Source organism: Podarcis cretensis (genome assembly GCF_951804945.1).
Source record: "Podarcis cretensis genome assembly, chromosome: Z".
Lineage (NCBI taxonomy): Eukaryota > Metazoa > Chordata > Lepidosauria > Squamata > Lacertidae > Podarcis > Podarcis cretensis.
Window position 1 is genome coordinate 1,348,221 of NC_137184.1, and position 25,492 is coordinate 1,373,712.

At 45.6% G+C, this 25,492-nt stretch overlaps 1 protein-coding gene across 4 annotated transcripts in view; it reads left to right on the top strand.

Annotated features, from left to right (window-relative positions):
- The window catches only part of RC3H2 (ring finger and CCCH-type domains 2), a 54,644-nt gene that overhangs the window by 12,375 nt on the left and 16,777 nt on the right, over positions 1-25,492 (top strand). For all 4 annotated transcript variants that reach the window (XM_079961950.1, XM_079961952.1, XM_079961953.1 and 1 more), the window contains 12 exons: positions 2,334-2,631; positions 4,602-4,719; positions 7,867-8,100; positions 8,466-8,641; positions 9,472-9,672; positions 10,568-10,700; positions 11,754-11,872; positions 16,924-17,036; positions 19,986-20,297; positions 20,765-20,997; positions 23,602-24,023; positions 25,239-25,415. In XM_079961950.1, the coding sequence (XP_079818076.1) occupies positions 2,334-2,631; positions 4,602-4,719; positions 7,867-8,100; positions 8,466-8,641; positions 9,472-9,672; positions 10,568-10,700; positions 11,754-11,872; positions 16,924-17,036; positions 19,986-20,297; positions 20,765-20,997; positions 23,602-24,023; positions 25,239-25,415 (2,536 nt within the window). The remainder of the gene's footprint in view (positions 1-2,333; positions 2,632-4,601; positions 4,720-7,866; positions 8,101-8,465; positions 8,642-9,471; positions 9,673-10,567; positions 10,701-11,753; positions 11,873-16,923; positions 17,037-19,985; positions 20,298-20,764; positions 20,998-23,601; positions 24,024-25,238; positions 25,416-25,492) is intronic.

Here is a 25,492-nt window from a genome sequence, read left to right on the forward strand (position 1 = left end):
TCTTTATTTTAACTGCCTACCTCTTCCCTGGTGGAGAGAGATGACTTTCTCAGCAGCTGTAACCAGATTGTGGAACTTGTTTCCAAAGGAGGCTAGGCTGTGCCCCTACCTTCTTGGCTTTTGCCAGTAGGCTGAAAGTGTTTTGTTTAGCCCATTCACTGACGGTTGTGGCAGGGTCTTTTGAGGTTAGCATACCCTTCAACATCTCTCCAATGGAAATAGGGACATCCTATTCCATCATCAAGGGACGCAGGTGGCGCTGTGGGTTAAAGCCTCAGCGCCTAGGACTTGCCGATCGAAAGGTCAGCGGTTCGAATCCCTGCGGCGGGGTGCGCTCCCGCTGCTCGGTCCCAGCGCCTGCCAACCTAGCAGTTCGAAAGCACCTCCGGGTGCAAGTAGATAAATAGGGACCGCTTACCAGCGGGAAGGTAAACGGCGTTTCCGTGTGCGGCTCTGGCTCGCCAGAGCAGCGATGTCACGCTGGCCACGTGACCCGGAAGTGTCTCCGGACAGCGCTGGCCCCTGGCCTCTTAAGTGAGATGGGCGCACAACCCCAGAGTCTGTCAAGACTGGCCCGTACGGGCAGGGGTACCTTTACCTTTACCTTTTATTCCATCATCATCATCATCATCTTTTTATTATTTACAGTGAGGGGGGAAAGTATATGATCCCCTGCTAAATTTGCCCGTTTGCCCTCTGACGAAGAAATGGCCAGTCCATAATTTTAATGGTAGGTTTATTGTAGCTGTGAGAGACAGAATACCATTAAACCTACCATTAAAATTATGGACTGGTCATTTCTTCGTCAGAGGGCAAATGGGCAAATTTAGCAGGGAATCATATACTTTCTCCCCTCACTGTATATCCTGCCCATATGACAGAGTTGCCCGAACTACTCTAGGCGACTTCCAACATATATACAAACATAATAAAACAATAAACATTTTAAAACTTCCCTATACAGGACTGTCTTCAGATGTCTTCTAAAGGTTGCATAGCTACTTATCTCCTTGGCTCAGGGGTTGCATAACTCTGTATCCTACAACACTTCTCTGATGAAAATAGAGACATATTAAGGAAAAGTGGGGCATTCCAGGATCACATCAGCTTCTGTAAATCTGGGACTCTCCCTGGAAAAAAGGGACATTTGGAAAGTGTGGTGTAGTGTTTGCGGTGTGTGTGTGTGTATTCCATTTGCAGGCTCAAAAGACAAGGCTTGTGTAGCAAATAGTGAGTTCAGATGGGTAGGTGCAGCCAGATAATTGCCTAATTGCCAAGTAGTTTGTTTGCAACTCAGGCTAAGCCACTGAGGGACAGAAACAATGCTATACAGTTATACCTTGGAAGTTAAATGGAATCCATTCCGGAAGTCCGTTCGACTTCCAAAATGTTTGGAAACCAAAGCATGGCTTCTGATTGGCTGCAGGAAGTTCCTGCAGTCAATCGGAAGCAGTGGAAGCCCCATCGGACGTTCGGATTTCAAAAATATTTTGCAAACTGGAACAGTCACTTCAGGGGTTGCGGCGTTTGGCAGCCAAAACATTCGAGACCTAAGCTGTTCAAAAACCAAGATACGACTATATTTGCAGTCTTCCTTCTCAACACTAAGGCGTTCATGTGCTTTTGTAGCTGATCTAAGATATATGTATGCCATCTTAACCTATCTGCTGTTTGCCACTGAGCAAGAATGTCAACCTGCACCCCCATGCCAGTGTAGCATCCTAGGTAGTGGACAGCTGTGTGTTTTGCTTTTTGTTTTTAAATGAAAACGAACACCTCCCAACCTTTTTTGCAGCTTGAAAAAGCAAAGGAATGTACATATGTCTGTATTCAAAAATGCATTTGTATATTTGATTTGATACAATATTTGTATTCCACTTTTCCAACAACAAATGTTGAACTCAAAGCAGTTCACAATCTTAATAATAGCATTAAAAACAAACACTGCAATCATCATAATATCAAACAAAATAGTGTATAAATAAAGCAAACAGCAGCAACAGGGTCATCAATGCAATTAATACAATTCAGTAAAGTCATAGTAACTCATAGTGTTGCCATGATACTTTCTAATCACATGGAACCTTACTCCAGAACAAAAAAAAAATGGATTAGCTGTGGTCTCTTAGTTATCAAATGCACTGTTTTTAACACTTCAATGGATGGGAAGCTCTTCACTGTACATGAACTGTAGATACTTACATGGAACTATATATTTACAAAACCATTTGGGGTGGGTGGGTAAGGTCATTGTGTCAGTGGTGGCTGGTGATCAGCTTTGGATATAGCTGGAGAAAAATATTTATTCATTTATTTATTTATTTGCTTCACAGCCGCCAGACCCCTGGACAAGAGACAGCATGGTTTGCTAGCTATCTGACTGAGTGCCTGGCTTTCACGATGCCTGTGCAGGCGGCTCAGTGGACAGAGTTCCTGTCCTGCCCAATCTGCTACAACGAATTCGACGAGAATGTGCACAAGCCCATCAGCTTAGGCTGCTCACACACGGTCTGCAAGACCTGCTTGAATAAGCTTCACCGCAAGGCCTGCCCTTTTGACCAGACAGCCATCAACACTGACATTGATGTGCTTCCTGTAAACTTTGCACTTCTCCAATTAGTTGGAGCCCAGGTAAAGGATAGGAGATTGTTTTGGTTAGAATTTATAGCTCTCATAATAGTTAATAATAATAATAATAATAATAATAATAATAATAATATCTGATCTGATCCTTCTGTGAATTTTTGCTTGTGTACAGTACAGGAGCTGGAAAAACACACTGGGAGTTCAAATACCTTAACTGGAAATAGATGGAGAAGGGAATCTCTCTCTTTTTCAGCTGTTCTTTGCATAAGGCAAGCAGATGCTGGGGACAGTGGAGGCAGCCTCCTTGCTGGTGCTCCTAACCCCCATTTTCTGGCCATTCCCCTTGGTCAAAGGGCAGCACTGCACATGCTCCATGGCATATACTGGCCCCCCTGAACCAGCTTGTTGCCACAGGGAAGGGAGGGGAGAATGGGTTTGGGATGGGTATACTGAGAGGCAGAGCTCGGTATCATCTGATACTGAGCTCTACCTCTCAGTATACCTGAAGGAGTGTTTCTATTCCCATCATTCAGCCCGGACACTCAGGTCCATCTCCGAGGGCCTTCTGGTGGTTCCCTCATTGCGAGAAATGAGGTTACAGGGAACCAGGCAGAGGGCCTTCTCAGTAGTGGTGCCCGCCCCGTGGAACACCTTCTCATCAGATGTCAAGGAAATAAACAACTATCTGACTTTTAGAAGACATCTGAAGGCAACCCTGTTTAGGGAAGTTTTAAATGTTTGATGTTTTATCATGTTTTTAATATTCTGTTGGGAGCCGCCCAGAGTGGCTGGGGAAACCCAGCCGGATGGGTGGAGTATAAATAATAAATTATTATTATATTATTATAATTATGTGGGCAAGCCCTGTGCCACATACTTAAAGTTTGATTATAGTTGGGCATAAAAGTTGACAAGCCAAAGGCCAGGCAGAAAAGGGGGGTCTGGAGGAGAAGGGAGAGAGGAGGCACCATATACTTGTTAATTTCATAGCAACCTTGTTTTCATGTACTGCTAAGCCAAACCATGGCTTTCTGCAGAGGTGCAGGCTTCCAGAGAGGGAATGGTGGATAATTTGCACCTCCAGTAATTTTGTTGCTGCATTAAACTAAGCCATGGTTTGGTTTAGCATGTTGTCTGAAACTGGGCTTGTGGTTTAGCTTGCCTGGAAAAATATTAGCATTATATGGAAACCATGCCAGTATGTTTCCATTTTATAGTTCTGATACTGCATTGGTTTTATTCCTTCTGTTTCATTGGTCTTTTGTTTTGTTGCCTTCTTTGCCTTCAGTTTCAGGTGAAGGGCTTATCTGCACTTACCTTTTGTTCCACTTTTTCCAAGTACAAGTCCGCGCTTAAAAGCTCCATGTCTGAGCGTGAGGATTTTTTTTTGCCTCGGAGCTTTCCCCCCGAAAACCCACTCTTTAATGCTCAAGCAGAGCAAACGTTAGCTCAAGTTTTCTGCAAATTGCTGTTTGGTCTGATTGAGCTTTATAGAGCAGCTTTTCACAGGGAAAGCTCCAGGGGTGTGTGAAAGTGGGGGTGCTCTGACATGGAGTTTTAAAGTGCAGACCATGCCTGGAAAGAGCAGAAGAAAGGTAAGTGTGGATAAGCCCCAAGGCAGGCTTTCCTCAAATAACAAAAGCATTTAAATCACATTTTGATACATCAACATTTTGTTTCCACACAAGCTGCATGCATTGTCTGCATGTACTTTTGTAAACCTAGAAAACCTTTAATAAAAAGTATTCACACACACACGCCCTAGTGGTATCTTAAAGACATGAAAGCTTATGCTAAGTCTGGGTCTAATCAAATAAGCAAGCATTGCTTATTGTCAAGTCAGATTTTTAGTGGCAGCTCTTTGATCTTGCATAATTCCAGAATTAGGGTGCTTGTTGAGAAATGGTGTATAATTTCCTGCAGCATCACATTAATGGTGTGTGTCTCTCTCCAGTCTTTGATAACAAATTACACACTGGTCACTGCTTCTTCCTTTCTGCATTGGACCTGCACAGGCACCTGATCACCAGACCATCAAGCTAAGCAACTTAGGAGAGAACAAACACTATGAAGTGGCAAAGAAATGTGTTGAAGATCTGGCACTTTATTTGAAGCCACTAAGTGGAGGCAAGGGTAAGTTCCCCCATGAGGTAGTGAAAGAAGCCGGTCAAGCTGGTGTCCTTTTCAAATTGAAGGTTTTAAATATGAATCACACATGGTGGGAAGCTGCCTTCGGCCACGTCAGACTGCTTGTTCATCTTGTCAGGTTCCAGGACACCAGGAGGGCCCTTTTCGATCCCAGTAAAGGCCCACAAGCAAGGCATGAGCGCAATAGCCCTGTTCCACTATTGTTCTCCTGCAAATGGTATTCAGAGGCATGCTGGTTTCTTTCATCCTCTTAGTGGCCCGCTGGAATGTGGAGTTAACCAGGGCTATTGACTGTTTGGCTCCGAAGTGCCCTCTCCGATTGCATGGAGCCCGGAGAGCCCCGTGGTTTTCCACGGATCTGAGGGCAATGAAACAATCGTTGAGACGGCTAGAGCGCCGGTGGCGGATAACTCATTCTGAAGCTGACCGGACACAGGTTAGAGCTCAATGTCGAGCCTACCAAGTGGCGGTAGCGACGGCGAAGAAGACTTTCTTCACCGCCTCTATTGCATCTGCAGAAAACAGCAGCAGGAGACTTTTTCAGGTGGTCCGCAATTTAGCGGAACCACCTGCTACATCAGGGCCCAGTACGGGCCACATGATCTCCTGCAATGATTTTGCAAAGTTTTTTGCAGATAAAGTCGCTCAGATTCGGGAAGAGGTAGACGCCACCGTGGGAGCAGGGCCGGGGCGGGAGAGTGCTAGAGTCCTGTCTAGTCAAATTGCATGGGATCAATTCCAATCTGTTACCTCCGAGGATGTGGACAGGCTGCTTGGACGAGTGAAACCAACCACCTGTCTCCTTGATCCTTGCCCATCCTGGCTTATAAAAGCTAGCCGGGAAGGACTGGGCGATGGGCTTCGTGGGGTGGTGAATGCTTCCCTCCGTGAGGGAGCCTTCCCAGACCCGCTGAAAGAGGCGGTTATCAAACCACTTCTTAAAAAAACATCTTTAGATGCGGCCACGATGGCCAGCTATCGCCCAGTCTCAAATCTTCCATTCTTGGGCAAGGTGATTGAGCGAGTGGTTGCTGAACAACTCCAGGCACGCCTGGAAGAAGTGGACCATTTGGATCCCTTCCAGTCGGGATTCAGGCCTCATCATGGGACTGAAACTGCCTTGGTCACACTGGCTGATGATCTCCGGCGGGCTAGGGACAAAGGTGAGAGCTGTTTCCTAGTTCTGCTGGATCTCTCAGCGGCGTTTGATACCATCGACCATAACATCCTTCTGGACCGTCTTGAGGGGCTGGGAGCTGGGGGCACTGTCCTACAGTGGTTCTGCTCCTTCCTCCTGGGCCGTGTTCAGAAAGTGGTGGTGGGGGATGAGTGTTCAGACCCCTGGGCTCTCACTTGTGGGGTGCCTCAGGGTTCTGTCCTCTCCCCCATGCTTTTCAACATTTACATGCAGCCGCTGGGAGAGATCATCAGGGGGTTTGGGCTGGGTGTTCATCAGTATGCGGATGATACCCAGCTCTACCTCTCTTTCAAATCAGAACCAGTGAAGGCGGTGAAGGTCCTGTGTGAGTGTCTGGAGGCGGTTGGAGGATGGATGGCGGCTAACAGATTGAGATTGAATCCTGACAAGACAGAAGTACTGTTTCTGGGGGACAGGAGGCGGGCAGGTGTGGAGGACTCCCTGGTCCTGAATGGGGTAACTGTGCCCCTGAAGGACCAGGTGTGCAGCCTGGGAGTCATTTTGGACTCACAGCTGTCCATGGAGGCACAGGTTAAATCCGTGTCCAGGGCAGCTGTGTACCAGCTCCATCTGGTACGCAGGCTGAGACCCTATCTGCCTGTGGACTGCCTCGCCAGAGTGGTGCATGCTCTGGTTATCTCCCGCTTGGATTACTGCAATGCACTCTACGTGGGGCTACCTTTGAAGGTGACCCGGAAACTACAACTAATCCAGAACGCAGCAGCCAGACTGGTGACAGGGAGCGGCCACCGAGACCATATAACACCGGTCTTGAAAGACCTACATTGGCTCCCAGTACGTTTCCGAGCACAATTCAAAGTGTTGGTGCTGACCTTTAAAGCCGTAAACGGCCTCGGTCCAGTATACCTGAAGGAGCGTCTCCACCCCCATCGTTCTACCCGGACACTGAGGTCCAGCACCAAGGGCCTTCTGGCGGTTCCCTCACTGCGAGAAGCCAAGTTACAGGGAACCAGGCAGAGGGCCTTTTCGGTAGTGGCGCCCTCCTTGTGGAATGCCCTCCCACCAGATGTCAAAGAGAACAACAACTACCAGACTTTTAGAAGACATCTGAAGGCAGCCCTGTTCAGGGATGCTTTTAATGTTTGATGTATCATAGTATTTTAATATTCTTTTGGAAGCCGCCCAGAGTGGCTGGGGAGGCCCAGCCAGATGGGCGGGGTATAAATAATAAATTATTATTATTATTAGTATTATTATAGTAGTATATAGCCACACAGAATGAGATTAATTTATTAATTAATTAATTTAATTAATTAATTAATTTGTCAACTGCCTTTCCCTGATGCCCAGATAGAAATAGGCAATTCTGCCAGTTTCAGTTTCTCTCATTTTCTCATTTTCCTAACTTTTAGTTTGAATCAATCCATTTATTTGTGCTTGTTTGCAGTAAAAAAAAAGGCAAAAAAGGGCAGCGTCTTCAGGGAGAATCTGTGTGCATCTGCATGCTTGTTTCTCCTAATATATACAAATTGTACACAATTTTTCCTAGTATTTTCTGTTTTCTCCTAATTGCATTTTTGTTCATATTTTTCCTAAATATATCCATTACTGTATAAGTGTACTTTTCACTAACGTATTCATCATTATATGCACTGATGCACTGCACTGTAAAATTCAGAAACAGACAATATTCAGAGACATCAAAGGATAGTTGTGTGTATTGTATTGTATTGTATTGTATTGTATTGTATTGTATTGTATTGTATTAGTTTAGGAAGTGCAAATGTAGTAGGTTCATATAGAAATGTAAACTGAATGAATTCTGCACCACCCCACCCCACCCCAACCGCTACCAAAATCTGTGCATTTCACATGCCATTGTGCCCCACCTGCTCACTGAGGAAATCTTTGCCTTTCACATTGATTAGAAGGCCTCCCTCCTAACCTTTCTCCTTTTGTTCCTCCTTCTGAAGGCATTGCCAGCCTGAACCAGAGCGCACTGAGCCGGCCTATGCAACGGAAACTGGTGACACTAGTGAACTGTCAGCTGGTGGAGGAGGAAGGCCGGGTCAGGGCCATGCGGGCAGCCCGCTCCCTCGGGGAGAGAACGGTCACTGAGCTGATATTGCAGCACCAGAACCCTCAGCAACTGTCTGCCAATCTCTGGGCCGCTGTCCGGGCACGAGGGTGCCAGTTCCTTGGTCCAGGTAACCCCTAGCTGGAGTAAATAGAGAGAGGGACTTGTCAGAGTGAAGCACAGAGGCCACAGTCCTGTACATGCTTACCTGGGAGCAAGTTCCCTTGGAACTAAGACTCATACTTCTGAATGGATACATCTAGGATTGGGCTGTTCATCACTCAGACACTATTTGAGAAAACTTCCTACCAGGTCCCCACCTTGGGGTAGAAGCTGGTGGGCTCTGTTTATTTTTGCAACAAATAATTTAAGTTCCCAGCCTTCACTGTTGCAAAGGTTCAGGCAAAGAATAGTTTGGGCCTACATCCTTTAACCTGCTATGGTTTGCCCTTGCTTTTTCTAGACCCTAAATAATGTCAACCTATGGCTTTCTAGCTATGCAGGAAGAAGCCTTGAAGCTGGTGCTGCTGGCCTTGGAAGACGGCTCAGCCCTCTCCAGGAAAGTCTTGGTGCTTTTTGTTGTCCAGAGGCTGGAGCCAAGATTCCCCCAGGCATCCAAAACCAGCATTGGCCACGTGGTACAGCTTCTATATCGAGCCTCATGCTTCAAGGTGCAGTGCTTTCGAGTTTCTCATTTCTAATCTGTTTTAACTGTTTTTAATTCTGAAATTTACATCGTTGTAGCCCACCCTGGACCCTGCTGTTAAAGTAAATTTCATACTAAAAAAAATCATTCTAGGTTTCCTGCAGCTAGGCAACTCACAGTTAGCAAAGTTGCTTTTAATGAAATATTGGTGACGATACCTCAGAAAATGTTAGGGTAGTTTAGTAATAAGAATTAACTCATGAGAAATCTTTGTAGTACTATCTTTCTGGCCCCTTCTTTTAAAACTTCAAAGGAAGACCAGTGCAAAACTAATATATTTTTCAAAAAGTTTGGTTCTATCCATTTATTATTATTATTATTATTATTATTATTATTATTAATTATATTTGTTATTTGCTTTATCTTCTCCAAGGTCAGCCAAAGCAACTTACCACCATCTGGGTTTGAGTAGAGGCAGTGGTTCCCTACTCTAATGACAAGTCTGTGTCAATTTTATAAAAGTTTAAATCTGTGCAATGAGAGCATAGTATTGTTCATGACAGCAGTAACTGGTTATAATACAATAATCATAGGGTGCATTCCTTTCCATCAAATGCACTCTTGGATATGCAGGGGGGGGGTATCAGCATGCATTCTGCTGAAAGGCAGTGTGGTTCAGATGGACTACGTCTGCACATGGATGCAGCCCCACAGTCCTTTAAATTGATATTTGAGTGCACTAGGCGTGGAGTGCCTGGCGTGCTCTGATCCATGGGGTCATGAAGAGTCGGACATGACTAAACGACTAAACAACAACAACAACAGGCATGTTTGTTCATTGACTGATTTGTGTAGGTCACCAAAAGAGATGAAGATTCTTCCCTGATGCAACTGAAAGAGGAATTTCGCAGCTATGAGGCATTGCGTAGGGAACATGATGCTCAGATTGTCCACATTGCCATGGAAGCCGGCCTTCGGATATCACCAGAGCAGTGGTCTTCCCTACTCTATGGAGACCTGGCGCACAAATCCCACATGCAGTCCATTATTGACAAGGTGTGTAGCGGCTACAGAATAGTTGCTTTTTATTTGTTTTTTTCTGAAATACAGCACTACGTCTGGTGATGAAGCTGCATAGGGCAGATTCTGAGCTGAGAGATACAGCCTCTCAGCACTGATCCTCAGTTCATGCAACCTGAAGACGTGCTGTTAATTATGGAATATTTCTAGAACAAAAACTAAAATACATAACAAATAAGATTTGGGAATGGGGAGCAGGGAAGAGATTTGATGTTTCTTGAGCCACAAAAATATGTGTGGAGAAGGTGGGTAGAAATAAGCTCTCTTTCCTCTCCTAAAATACTAAAACTTGGAGCCATCCAATGAAACAGAACAGAAGAGTCAGACTGGAGAAGAGGAAGTATTTCTTCACACAGTGCATAATTAAATTACGGGATTTGCTCCCACAAGAGGTAGTGAAGATAAGACAAATTCATAGAAGATAAGTCTTATCAGTGGCTACAATAAACAATGGTTATGTTCTCTCTCTACTGTTGGAAACAGTAGGCCTCTAAATACCAGTTGCTAGGAACTGCAAGTGGGGAACCTGCTTTTGTGCCCAGGTCCTCCTTGTGGGCTTCCCAGGAGAGGCATCTGGTTGGCTGCGGAGAGATCAGGATGCTGGACTAGATGGTCTGATCCAGCAGGGCTCCACATAGGTTCACAGTAGAATTTCCTTCATATAACACAAAGCAGTACAGGATTCCTTTTGGTGTACCAACCTCCCCGCTGCACCAAGGATTCTTACGTTTTATTGTATTTTTAATATTATACTGGAAGCCGCCCAGAGTGGCTGGGGAAACACAGCCAGATGGGTGGGGTATAAATATTATTATTATTATTATTATTATTATTATTATTATTTAAGCACTTGTTTGTTTCTTTTCTTTAGCTTCAGTCCCCAGAATCCTTTGCAAAAAGTGTGCAGGAGTTGACGATTGTTCTGCAACGTACGGGTGACCCTGCAAATTTAAACAGGCTTCGTCCCCATTTGGAGCTATTGGCCAACATAGATCCTAATCCAGGTATATGAATGGTCTGCATGTGTACTTGAGCTTGCACACTCACATTTTGTTTTACATTCCTTCCTTACAAAATGAGAGGGATAGTTTTATTTCCCTTTTCACTGGATACTGAGGGATTTCTTTCTTAGTTGTTTTACTCACAGCAAGATTTGTGCATGCCATGGAAAACCTAGATATTCTTTCATCACGTGGGACAATCTTTATCTTGTTCTGTGCGGTTTCCTGCACAGGAGTGTGTTCTTTGTAGTAACCTGGTACCTGCTAGATGTCATTAGACTACAAATCCCATCAACCCTGACCCCTTGCCTGCTGTCTGGGGCTGATGAGAGTTGTGGTCCAAAGCATATAGAGGACATTTGGTAAAGGAAGCCTGGTTGATTGAAGTTATATACCGCCCTTCATCTGATTATCACAGGATGGTTTATAGTTTAAGAACACAAAAATACATAACACAATAACAAATAAAACAATAACACTCCTCCATTCAAACATACATCATTTAAAAGGCCATCAATTATTTAATTAGCAAAAGGTCTGGGAGAAGAGAAATGTTTTTGCTTGGTGCCTAAATATATGTAGATAAGATGCTAGGTGGTCCTCTCTGGGGAGAGCATTCCACAAGTGGGGAGCCACCACAGAAAAGACCCGTACTCACGTTTTCACCTCCGGACCTCTCATGGAGGGGGCAAACAAAGAAAGGCTCCAGATCATGGGATAAGGGTCTGGGGAGAGGCAGTTTGTGCAGTTGCCAACTGTGAGATAGTAGAAGCCATAAAGAGGCCCAATCACAGATCTGGGGAAACAAAACTTTAGGACTCCAGTTTGGCTCTACCAGAAAAATTCTGTGAGAAAATGATGGCATGTCAGTTGAGCATCAGTGTAGCCTGGTGGGAATTTTGGCAGCAGCAGAGCTCTTGGTTAGATTAACCCTGCACTTCAAAGATGTTTCTGCTTAGCTCAAGAGAAAAGTTGTAACTGACCAAAAAATGTGGTGCATTCCTGCTTGCCATGGATAGCTCACTTCCCCTTCCTCCTCTTTTGCTGCTCCCACAGATGCAACATCTCCAACATGGGAACAACTGGAAAATGCCATGGTGGCTGTGAAGACAGTTGTCCATGGCCTGGTGGACTTCATTCAGAATTACAGTAGGAAAGGCCATGAAACTCCACAGGTGACTGACTGATATTATTTAGCTGGTTGTTTTTAGCTTGCTTTTCGGCCAACAAAGGGGCTTAACTGAGGGGCAGAGTACCTGCTCCGCATGCAGAAGTTCCCAAGTTCAGTCCCCGGTCTCTCCATACAGGGCTGGCTGGGGATAAGACATTTGTTTGAAACCCCAGAGAAGGTGTAGGCAGCTTCCTGAACTGGGAATAATAATTTTATTATTTGTATTCTGGCCCTCTGACTGGGTTGCTCCAACCACTCTGGGCAGTTAAGATTTGACCTGTAGAGTTGAGATGTGAATAAAATTGTAAGATATATGGTGGTCCAGAGTTTTCTGGCCCCCACTGAGGGGGAAGACCTCTGTCTGCACATTTTGAGGGTAAAATAATTCAGCTTCAGAGAGACATTGGTTCCACAGCTGCTGCAGTCCTTTATGTAGCGCTTCCCTTGTGCTTAGTCTGGAAAATGAATTTAGTGCAGAATGCTGCTGCATAATTCCTGACGGGACCAAGAGTCTCTCAGGATCTTCACCTGTGCTCAGAGATTTGCACCTTCTGCCAGTTCACTACCAGGCTGAGTTCAAAGTGGTGTTGTTGGTATTTAAAGCCCAGAACAACATGGGACTAGTTTCTTAAGCAATTGCCTTATCCCATATACAGTGGTGCCCCGCAAGACGAACGCCTCGCAAGACGGAAAACCCGCTAGACGAAAGGGTTTTCCGTTTTGGAGGTGCTTCGCAAAATGAATTTCCCTATGGGCTTGCTTCACAAGACGAAAATGTCTTGCGAGTTCCTGCGGGTTTTTTTTCCTTCCCCCCCCTTTTTCTAAGCCGCTAAGCCGCTTATCAGCTGATCCGCTAAGCCGATAAGCCGCTAAAAGCCGCTAATAGCGCTAATCCGCTAAGCCGTCAATGGGCTTGCTTCGCAAGACGAAAAAACCGCTAGACGAAGAGAATCGCGGAACGGATTCTTTTCGTCTTGCGAGGCACCACTGTATGTCAAATTGGTCATTTTGATCTGTAGAAGCTGTGCTTCTGTGCTCGCTTCGGCAGCACATATACTAAAATTGGAACGATACAGAGAAGATTAGCATGGCCCCTGCGCAAGGATGACACGCAAATTCGTGAAGCGTTCCATTTAAAAAAAAAAAAAAAGAAGAAGAAGCTGCGCTTCTAAAAGTGCCACAGAATGTCTGTTCTTTATTTTTAAGAAGACATTCCTTTGTTGTGGTGGCACCTGTGCTTTGGAACTCCTTGCCACCTTGACATTAGTTAGGCACCATTGCTCTGCATTTTTAGATTCCTGCTGATTCCCCCCCCCCCCCCCCCGTTTTAGCAGGCCTATCTGAACACATGATTTGGTTACATCTGTTCCAACATTTGTTTTAGGTGGTTCGTTGTGTTTATTATTTTTAGATGTTTTTGAATGTTTGGAATCTTTTTTTAGTGTGCTTTTAATTACTTAATATTACTGTGTTTGCCACCTTGGGCCTCCGCCCTTGGGGAGAGAAGGGAGATTGCACCTCTTGTCTCCCCCTGCCGCAGGCAGCTGTGTCCAAGGGACTAAAGAAAAGTATATTTTAAAATGATTCAATAAGGTACATCTGTATCTAAGCATTGTTGTTGTTGTTTAGTCGTTTAGTCGTGTCCGACTCTTCGTGACCCCATGGACCAGAGAACGCCAGGCACTCCTGTCCTCCACTGCCCCCCGCAGCTTGGTCAGACTCATGCTGGTAACCTCGAAAACACTATCCAACCATCTCGTCCTCTGTCGCCCCCTTCTCCTTGTGCCCTCCATCTTTCCCAACATCAGGGTCTTCTCCAGGGAGTCTTCTCTTCTCATGAGGTGGCCAAAGTACTGGAGCCTCAGCTTCACAATCTGTCCTTCCAGTGAGCACTCAGGGCTGATTTCCTTCAGAATGGAGAGGTTTGATCTTGCAGTCCATGGGACTCTCAAGAGTCTCCTCCAGCACCATAATTCAAAAGCATCAATTCTTCGGCGATCAGCCTTCTTCATGTTCCAGCTCTCACTTCCATACATCACTACTGGGAAAACCATAGCTTTAACTATACGGACCTTTGTTGGCAAGGTGATGTCTCTACTTCTCAAGATGCTGTCTAGGCCTGTCATTGCCCTTCTCCCAAGAAGCAGGCGTCTTTTAATTTCGTGGCTGCTGTCACCATCTGCAGTGATCATGGAGCCCAAGAAAGTAAAATCTCTCACTGCCTCCATTTCTTCCCCTTCTATTTGCCAGGAGGTGATGGGACCAGTAGCCATGATCTTCGTTTTTTTGATGTTGAGCTTCAGACCATATTTTGCACTCTCCTCTTTCACCCTCAATAAAAGGTTCTTTAATTCCTCCTCACTTTCTGCCATCAAGGTTGTGTCATCTGCATATCTGAGGTTGTTGATATTTCTTCCGGCAATCTTAATTCCGGCTAGGGATTCATCCAGCCCAGCCTTTCGCATGATGAATTCTGCATATAAGTTAAATAAGCAGGGAGACAAAATGCAGCCTTGTCGTACTCCTTTCCCAATTTTGAACCAGTCAGTTGTTCCATATCCAGTTCTAACTGTAGCTTCTTGTCCCACATAGAGATTTCTCAGGAGACAGATGAGGTGATCAGGCACTCCCATTTCTTTAAGAACTTGCCATAGTTTGCCATGGTCGACACAGTCAAAGGCTTTTGCATAGTCAATGAAGCAGAAGTAAATGTCTTTCTGGAACTCTCTAGCTTTCTCCATAATCCAGCGCATGTTTGCAATTTGGTCTCTGGTTCCTCTGCCTCTTCTAAATCCAGCTTGCACTTCTGGGAGTTCTCGGTCCACATACTGCTTGAGCCTTCCTTGTAGAATTTTAAGCATAACCTTGCTAGCGTGAGAAATTAGTGCAATTGTGCGATAGTTGGAGCATTCTTTGGCACTGCCCTTCTTTGGGATTGGGATGTAGACTGATCTTCTCCAATCTTCTGGCCACTGCTGAGTTTTCCAAACTTGCTGGCATATTGAGTGTAGCACCTTAACAGCATCATCTTTTAAAATTTTAAATAGTTCAGCTGGAATACCATCACTTCCACTGGCCTTGTTATTTGCAGTGCTTTCTAAGGCCCATTTGACTTCACTCTCCAGGATGTCTGGCTCAAGGTCAGCAACCACACTACCTGGGGTATATGAGACATCCGTTTCTTTCTGGTATAATTCCTCCGTGTATTCTTGCCACCTCTTCTTGATGTCTTCTGCTTCTGTTAGGTCCTTTCCACTTTTGTCCTTTATTATGGAAATCTTTGTATGAAATGTTCCTTTCATATCTCCAATTTTCTTGAACAGATCTCTGGTTCTTCCCATTCTATTGCTTTCCTCTATTTCTTTGCATTGCTTGTTTAAGAAGGTCTTCTTGTCTCTCCTTGCTATTCTTTGGAAATCTGCATTCAATTTCCTGTATGTTTCACGATCTCCCTTGCATTTTGCTTGCCTTCTCTCCCCCGCTATTTGTAAGGCCTCATTGGACAGCCACTTTGCTTTCTTGCATTTCCTTTTCATTGGGATGGTTTTCGTTGCTGCCTCCTGTATAATGTTACGAGCCTCCATCCATAGTTCTTCAGGCACTCTGTCCACCAAATCTAAATCCTTAAACCTGTTCCTCACTTCCACTGTGTATTCATAAGGGATTTGACTTAGATTGTATCTTACCGGCCCAGTGGTTTTTCCTACTTTCTTCAGTTTAAGCTTGAATTTTGCTATAAGAAGCTGATGATCTGAGCCACAGTCAGCTCCAGGTCTTGTTTTTGCTGACTGTATAGAGCTTCTCCATCTTTGGCTGCAGAGAATATAATCAATCTGATTTCGATGCTGCCCATCTGGTGATGTCTATGTGTAGAGTCTAAGCATTAGAATTTATCTAATCTAGGAATGCCCACCTGCTTGCATGACTCTTCTGAATTCCTGGGGGTTGGCGGTAAAGAGGTGGTGCTTGTGCCTTTCTTACGGGTGGCCAGAGGCATCTGGCTAACTGCTCTTAGGAACCAAAGTATTAAGCATGGACTATGTGTCATTCCATTTTTACGATCAGCATAAATCTGCAACACTATAGGATCCTCTTTGGCCCACAAGAATTAGAACAACAACAACAACAAAAGAGAATGGTGTAATAGTGTTTATCTGTTCTAGCTAACTTTTTTGGTATAAGAATAAATGTAGAATTAAAAAAATATATATGAAAAAAAACATAACAAGAAAGAAAAGAAAGGAACCAATGATCCGTGGGCCAGATAGGGCTTTGGGGCTTCCCATAGGGATAGTTGCTGGGGGTTTGTTTTAACTGCTTGGAAGTAGCTTGCTGCTTGTTTCTTGGATTCCTGGGGGTTGGCACTTGTGGGCTTTTCTAGGGCAGGAGCCAGAGGCAGGCAGTGACTCTCCTGGTTGGTTCTCCTTTCTGATTCTCCCTGGCATATTGTTAACACCTCCTGGTTGGAGGCAGTAAGGCTTCCAAATAAAGTGGCTTGAAGCCGCAGGGTGAGAAAGGGAGTGCGCCTGTTCTGCTTGCGAGTTTCCCACAAGCTTCTGGTTGGCCACTGTGAGAACAGGATGCTGGACTTAGATGGGCCACTGCTCATGGCTCTTCTTATGTTCTCTCAGCACGGTTGTGTGTTGAGCTAACAGAACTATGAAAGTTGTCATGCTTAACTGACTAGCAGATTCCAACTAAAAACCAGGAAGAGCTTTCTAACCGTAGGAGCTGTTCGACAGTGGAACGGTCTCCCTCGGAAGGCGGTGGGTTCTCCTTCATTGGAGGCTTTTAAGCAGCAGTTGGGTGGTCACATCTCAGGGATTCTTTGCATAGGGTTGGACTAGGTGGCCCTCAAGGTCCCTTCCAAACCTACAATTCTTCGATTTTATGGTGAGTACAGAACCCAGCACAGCTGTCAGTGAGGCGAAATTCTTGCAAATTCGGTTCTCTCATTCTAGTGGGGTCAGCAACAACTCTGGTGGGGATTTAATCCAGGCTTGGTTTATGTAATGCGATGTTTTCCCTCCCTCTCTCCCTCTGTCGTTTTGAAAGCTGCAACCAAATAGCAAATACAAAACAAGCATGTGCCGTGACCTGCGACAGCAAGGCGGGTGTCCGCGAGGGACCAACTGCACTTTCGCTCACTCTCAGGAAGAGCTGGAGAAGTAAGTACTGGGAAGTGGGGGAGGAGCAGGAACTCTCCCTCAGCTGGTGGATGCGCTGCAACAGAGGCTTGATGCGCAGCGTTCCCTGAATGCAGGGATGGGCAGCCTGCTGCCCTCCAGGTGTCATTGGACTCCAGCTCCCTTTGGCCCCAGACCAAGGAAGGTGGAAGTGGGTGGGTGGGGAAATACTGCAGTTCAATAATACCCTGTGGATTCAGCCTGGATGGCCAATAAGATCCAGACTCCAACTGCCAGGCAAACAGGACATTTACGTAGGTGTTGTAAGCCCAGTGCGACACAACCTCAACCAGCAGGTAGTTGAGAGGTAACACCCATATATATGTATGTATGTATGTATGTATGTATAAAACCACAAGCATTTATAGGTTTACAAGCAAAGGGGTGGCTGTGTCCATATATGGCAGCACTTCCTCATACTGGCTTCTGCTAGCTTAATCTCAAGGCACAGCAACTTTCTTATTTTCCACTCCTTTCTTTGTCTTTAACCATTGTAGCAGTAGCTTCTACATACAGGTCCCGTCCTTTTCTCACAGTTTCCTTGCAGACAAAACCTTCACTTCACTTAGCCCTTTTCACATGCATTTCAATTTTCTTTAGTCTTTAAATCCCTTTTTTAATTTTATTTTCCTACACAGAGCTTTCCCTTAATGCTGGGGTGGGCAGCCTGCAGTCATTCAGGTGTTGTTGGACTCCACTCCCATTGACCTCCAGACCAGGGAAGATGGGAGTGGGTTGTCATCCAACAGCAGTTGTAGTTCCCCCATTCCTGCCTCTCTCCCTGGCCTCTTGTTCCATCCTGAGAGGCCTCCTCTCAGGGTGGAGATGCCAACATCTCAGTGTGAGAGTAATTCCTGATCTCTTTTGCCTTTAAGATGGCAGGTACGCTTGGTGGAGGGAACATTTGGCCCTCCAGAAGTTGCTCAACTACAACTCCCATCATCTCTGGCTACTGACCATCAGTTGGGGGGATGATGGGAGTTGTGGTTCAGCAACATCTGGAGGGACAAAGGTTTTCTACACTTGCGATAGCAGGTCTATTTAGCTGGATACCACCCTCATATTTCATGTAAATTTGTTGACGTCCCTTCCTTTGACAATGCCTCCCCCTGCAAAAAAAGTATTTGGCCTAGCTAAATCATGAACTTCTTTAAATGATAGCAAGCTTTCCAAAGTTTTCAATCTCATCTTCATTTATCTCATAAGTTTAGGATACTAACATTACTTCCTTTGCTATCTAATCAACTGGGTTTCCATCGAATTCCTTATCTGCACAGTATGTTATTTTCCTGCATTGAAGAATGCACCGTAAGTGAATTTGGACAAAAAGTTTTGGCACTGACAAAGATAGCTTAGCTAAAAACAAACTGAAAAGTGGCAGCAATTTTTTTTTTAAATCACGAGGCTGAATAAATTCTATTCAGCATACTTAACATACCATGAGAGACAGTCAATCAATAATGATAAAGATTATCCAACAAGCTTATTACACAGCAAGAGTCTTACAAGGTAATGCAAAAGATGCCACAGCATGAATTATTAATAGTGAAAAGGCTTTAAATAAGCAATTTTACAATTTTCTATCATTTCAAAAATTGAATTAACTACTAATGGATTATTTTTTTGAAATGTAAATAAATAAACCAGTTAAAAAACACAAAAAAAACACCAGGTGTAACGGTGAAACCTTTCTCAAATTACTTTTGGCTCTTTCAGAAACAGTCATCTGCCTCTAATTTGAATAGGAGCTCCCCTTGCTCAGATTTGGAAGGGGGATGGAGCTAGAGCCAGAGAACTGTGGGGCAGAGGAGGGAAGTCTTGGCAGTGACCCTTCCTTCAGGACAACTCAAAAGGATCTAGCTTTGGGGATGGCTCCCTGATGTCCAGTCTCCCTTTGGTGTGACTGCTCCTGGAACATCTTCGGATGCTGTGGCAAGCCCTATCCAATTTATCACCATCACCGTCTATTTGTTTATTAAATTTGTATATCCATCCATAGATCTCAAAATGGGTCACAACATAAAAATACAAGAAAACCCCCACAAAATGCATAATAACAATAATAACAAACCAATAATAATCCCCGCCTCCCACAACATGTTTAAAAGGGCATTGGATGTCTGTCAGCCAAAGGCCTGGTCGAAGACCATTTTCACCTGATGCCTAAAGATGTACAATGAAGGCGCCAGCCTTTCTACCACACAGTTCCAATTTAAGAAATAATAAACGGGCTTTTCTGAGCGAGCTGAGGCCCATACAAATGTGGAAGCTGTTCTCAATATGCATGCCTTCCGGAATTGGCGAAGCTGACACACAGACTTCGGGGAAAGGACAATAGGGATTTTGAAAAAGAGTGGGAAACTTTTATATTATATTTGCAGAAAGAAAGAAAGAATATTGACCTGATGGTAGGATTTAACTAAACATTCACAACTTTATGGATAGGGAACAGGTAATGTAATAAAAGGAAAAATACGATATTTGTAGAAAATAGCAGAATATATGAATGAGGTTAATAAATCAAAAATGGAAAGTGAGGGAAGTCCAAAAGAGGGGAGGGAGAGATGTGATGTAAGCTGTATGTTATATTTGTAATGAGAGAAAAGAAAATTAATAATATTTTTTTAAAAAAGACATATGCATGCTTTCCAAGTATCCCAATTTTCCAGGGACAGCCCCAGAATTTCAGAAGCCGTCCCTGTTTCTGATTTGATCGCAGAATGTGTGTTTTCCTTTTCCTCCCCTCCTTATCTTGGAAAACAATTAAAAGGGGTGTGTGTAGAAACAAAAACGAAGTCTTGTTTATACTAAAAATAACATACCAGCACCAAACGAAGGAAACGGCGAAGCTGGCATAATAAAGCCCTTCCTGTAATTTTGAAGGGAAATGTCCCCTAAATTCACATGCGTGCTGCTTTATTGCAACCACAGGTATCGGCTGAGGAACAAGAAGATCAGTGCCACAGTGAGAACCTTCCCCCTGCTAGGCAAAGCCAGTGTCACCAGCGCAGTCTCCACCACAACAGGAAGCATCATTTCCATCATGGGAAGCGCGGAGAGCTCTGGGAAGATGGCACAGAGCACTAACGGCATTGTGAGCCTGGAGAGCGGCAGCCCCCAGCTGATCCCACGTTGTGCTGACCCCTCGTCCATGATGGTGTTGGAGAACGTGAAGAAAGCGGGGAAAGCTGGAGCCAATGGACAGAACACCCCGGGCTCCTTGGCAGACCCTCTCTCTGAAAAGTATGTGCCATGCTTGGAAGAAGGAACATAGCTCAGTGGCAGAACATCTTTCTTGCAAGCAGAGGGTTCCGGGTTCAGTCCCCAGTGGCATCGCCAGGTAGGGCAGGGAGAGGCTCCTTGCCTGAAATCCTGGAGAGCCGGTGCTGCCAGTCAGTGTAGACAGTACTGATCAAGATGGACCTTGTTTTTCCATGCAGGAGGCAATTCCTCTTCTCAAAAAGGCCCCTGCTGTGATGTGTGCAGCCAGCCTGGTCAGTAGCCAGGAATGGTGGGAATTGGGGGTCCAGCAACATCTGGAAGGCCCCAAGCTCCCCATCCCTGCCGTGACTGGAAGCAAAGAGGGAATGCTTTTTAAAACCAGCATTAGAGGTTTTGTCTACATGCCTAAATTTAAAAAGTTACCCCAAGATTTCTATAATCCAAGAGACAGCCTAAATTTAATCTCTCTCTTTCTGAATTTCTTCCAGCAAAATTGGTTCCCTTTCGAAGACTCCTGTCAGTCAGGTGGCAGCTACCTCAGCAGGGCCTCCTCCTCCGCCTCCTCCTCCTCCTGTGGGCACAGAGATGAACTCCATCACGCCCCAAGCTGGCCCATTTGCTGCTCGAATGCCTGTCTACCCGCCTCACTCCGACAGCCTCCAGTATTTTCAAGATCCCAGAACCCACCTCTCCTATGAACCCCAGCAGTACCCGCAAGCAGGTGAGTCACTGACAGGGCACTCAAGCAGACTTGGCCTTTTCTGTGGCCACCTCTGGATCATGGACCTTCAGAGGGAACTGGCCATTGGACCTGCTGTCCGTTAGGCCCCAAGTAGGGACAGTCCTCTTCCCTCATGCTTTCAGTGGTGGCCCACATTGGTGGAGTAGGACTTTTATCGCTGTGTGTATAAAATTATGTGTGGTGTGTCTAGAGAGATGTTTTTCTCCCCCTCTCCCCCTCTCATAATACTAGAACCTAGTGGAGTCATCCAGTGAAGCAGAATGGTGGAAGATTCAGGACAGAAAGGACTTTTTCACACAGTGTGTAGCTCAAGCTTCCTCAGTATGATGCCCCAGCTCATGACTGTAATGTCTCTTCCAGCCTGGCGATGCCGGCTGGGGCTGATGGGAGTTGTAGTCCAAAACAACTCTGGAGGGCACCTGGGGAAAGTTGGCCTAGATGGATTGGTTTCAAAACATCAACTGAAAATGTGCTTCCTAATAAATATTGAGTGGCAGATTTATTGTTCTTTAATACAACTGTATATTACAAAGAGGACGCAGGTGGCGCTGTGGGTTAAAGCCTCAGCGCCTAGGGCTTGCCGATCGAAAGGTCGGCGGTTCGAATCCCTGCGGCGGGGTGCGCTCCCGCTGCTCGGTCCCAGCGCCTGCCAACCTAGCAGTTCGAAAGCACCTCCGGGTACAAGTAGATAAATAGGGACCGCTTACCAGCGGGAAGGTAAACGGCGTTTCCGTGTGCGGCTCTGGCTCTGACTCTGGCCAGAGCAGCTTCGTCACGCTGGCCACGTGACCCAGAAGTGTCTCCGGACAGCGCTGGCCCCTGGCCTCTTAAGTGAGATGGGCGCACAACCCCAGAGTCTGGCAAGACTGGCCCGTACGGGCAGGGGTACCTTTACCTTTACCTATATTACAAAGAGATGCAGGCACCTTAAAAAGGGCATTCCCTTTGCTTGCATGGGAGAAAGAAGATGCAGCGCAGGTAACATGTAACTGAGGGCCTTCTTGGTGGTGGCACCCACCCCGTGGAATGCCCTCCCAGCAGATGTCAAGGAAATAAGAAGCTATCCTATTTTTAAAAGACATCTGAAGGCAGCCCTGTTTAGGGAAGTTTTTCGTATTTAATGCTTATTGTTTTTAACACTCGATTGGGAGTTGCCCAGAGTGGCTGTGGAAACCCAGCCAGATTGGCGGGGTACAAATAAATTATTGTTGTTGTTGTTGTTTTGTTGTTGTTGTTATTACATGTGTGATATGCTATCTGCAAACAAAACTGACTCCTCTTCTTCCCCCATCCTCTTTTGGAAATATTTTATATACCCATATGCAGATTTAGGCTGCAATTCTTAGGACACTTACCTGGGACTAAACCCCACTAAACATAGTGGAATTTACTTCTGAGTAAACATGCACAGAATTGTGCTGTAAATTGATTAATCGGGTATTTATTAAACAGTTACCAGAGAGGTAGCCGTTTTGGTATATCACATCAAAATCAACAAAGGGTCTCAGGCTTTGTCACCAGGCTTTGTAGATGGGGAAAATGAAATGTTATTCTGCTTGCACGTTGAGGAGGTGGGGGGTTTTCATCAATGAGGTCAGAGGTAAATGAAATTCAGAAAAGTAGACAATGATAATTATTAACAGTGGTCATTCACACAAAAATTGCACAAAAATTGTACAAGCAGCATCTGTACTGTTCAGATCTCACCCTCACCCACCCCTCCTCCAAACTACTTCTATACACGCTTGTAGCATAGAAAACATTATGCCATTTTGTTAATGTGTAGGTGCCACAAAGCTGTTGATTTATTTTTAACATTTATAGCTTACCTTTGTGCATGATCACAGGCCTCCAAGACAGGTGACTGTAAGTGGCAGTTAACAGTAGCAACCATTATTGTTCTGTAGTTAATGGCAGTGGAGACTAATGAAGGCTTTGTGGGTGAGTGGGAACCATGATGAGAAATGACCCCCTCTCCCCCAACTTTAGCAGCAATATGTTGTAAAATTCATATAGCTCATTGACTTTTGATTTCTCTTAATTATTTCTACCAATAGCCTTACTCCACTGACAGCAGCTGCCTTATGTCAGTCTACATTGTGGCATATAAAGAAGAGAATATTTCTGGTCCATTTAAATGTGTACAGAGAGGAGAAATTATTATTGGGCTTATATTCTGAGGGGAGGAGTGGTTTTTATGCAGCCAAGTAAGTTCTGTTCAGCTAAGCTCTGGCAGCTAAGAAGACCTGGTCAATGCATGCAGCAAAAGCAAGGTGATAGAATTATCTGTACCATTGCAGGCTTCAGGTGGATGCATGGAAGCTAATTTTAAAATAAAACATATCCCTGCAAGTAGAACACTAGCGAAGTTGTAGCCTAGTCTTGCTCCCTGCTGTGCCAGTTTTCTCCTTGTGGGGATATCATTATTGTTATTCATTTTTGCCTGGGGAAGCATTCAAAATGGACCTGAACATGGTGCAGTCCACCCTACTTCCTAATTCTGCTGCATGTGCAGACTGGCTCTAGAATAATGTGAAGTTCTAGATGATAGGCCAAGCTCAGCAAGTGTCTCTTGTTCCATAGGATACTACCCAGCACCACCGACAGTTCCAGCTGGTGTGGCCCCTTGCCTCCCTCGCTTTGTGAGGCCCAGCAATGTTCCTGAATCCGCCCTCCCATCTGCTTCTGTGCCATATGGTGACCATTACAGCGCATTCCCCCCTCGGGACAGATTGAGCTCTCCTTACCAGCCACCGCCGCCACCACAGCCCTATGGGCCAGTCCCGTCTGGGATGTATGCCCCGCTCTACGACAGCCGGCGGATCTGGCGGCCGCAGATGTACCCAAGGGATGACATAATCCGGAGCAACTCCTTGCCTCCCATGGACGTCGTCCACCCCACTGTCTACCAGTCCTTCCTGCGGGAGAGATACAACTCTTTGGACAGCTACCATTCCATGGCCTGTCAGTTGCCGGCTGACCAGAGGACGGTGCCTTCCTTGAGGGTAGGTTCCCCACTAGCGACTGGAGCTTCGTTCCTTACTGCTCTGAGGCTTCTCAGATATCCCAAACCAGCTCCTCAAGGGCCTCTGGTGCCGTTTTGCCTGCAGGCAGAGACGCATTTTATTTGCCTGGGACTCTTAAACTTGCTGCATGAATTACTCTCCTGTGTGGCTTCCTTTTTGGAAGCTCCCTAGGCCGAATGAGATGATGTCTTAGAACTTTGGGGCATTTCTGCAACCTGATTTTTTTCTGTTTAAATGGTTTATGGCTCTGAGCTGAAGAGCACTCCCATACTGCATAAAACAAGGCAGAGGTGAAACAAAGCAAACCTAAGGAGCAAGAGCAAGTGCACCCAACACTTGGGGCAGGGGCCAGTTAGGACTCCTTGTGACCCTCCTCCTCACATCCCTTACCCCAGTACCACACTTGAATCCATGCACACTTCTGGGTTGTAGGCTGGCAGGATACAAGGCTAGCTTCCCCTTTTGGGAAGTTGCTATTGCCTGTCTTTTGTTTAATCAGAGCAAGCTCCTGGCCAGCTGGTGAATTCCTTTGGGGGAAGTATCAGAGAGAAGTGTGTAGGGGAAAGGTTGCAGCTGAGTGGTGGAGCATCTGCTTTGCATGCAGATGGTCCCAGGTTCACTGCCCAGTGGCATCTCTAGGTCTGAAACCTGCTGCCAGTCAGTGTAGACAGTACTGAGCTAGGTGGACCCGTGGTCTGGGTCAGTATAAGACAGCTTATGCTGTGTATTTCTGATTTTAACTGCCGTCACATGGTTCAGATCAGGAGGAATTTGGGCATGGTGGGAGGAGATCCAACTTAACGCCTTCCTTGCATTGCCAGCTGAACATTTATTTATTTAAAAGGTTTATGTGACACCCACTCATGTAAAATATAAAGGTGGCCCACAACAGTATATTTACAACAGACCATGAAATAGCATAAAACAATACAAAATTCTGCATTGCCGCTGATGTGGCAGAGCACCCGCCCTGCGTGCAAAGGGTCCCAGGTTTGGCTCCCCAGGTTCAGGGAATGTCCCCTCCCCTGGAGAGCCGCCACAAGTCAGCAGAGACAATGCTGAGCTGAGTGGACCAAAGGTGTGACTCCATACAAGGCAACTTCCTGTGTTCTTGTAACACAAGACTTTGAGCGGCTAACTCTTGTGATGTTCCATGTGGTGTTAATCGGTCCTGATCTGGCACCTTTCTCCTAGGATCCTTGTGGCCACTTGAAACCCACTTACGACGACCCACTGCGGAGGAAGCCGGAGCAGTGGGCCCCATGCCACATACCAAAAACGCCTCTCGTGTCCTCCTCCACTCTGCCTGCAGCCGCACAGTCTCCTCCTCCTCCTCCTTCCCCTCTCTTCAACGTGGACTTCAGCCGAGAAGTAAGGGACCAGAGAGCTACAGGGGTGGGGGTGGGGGGAAAGCACAGCTGCTCCACCAGATGCTTTGGCACTCCTTT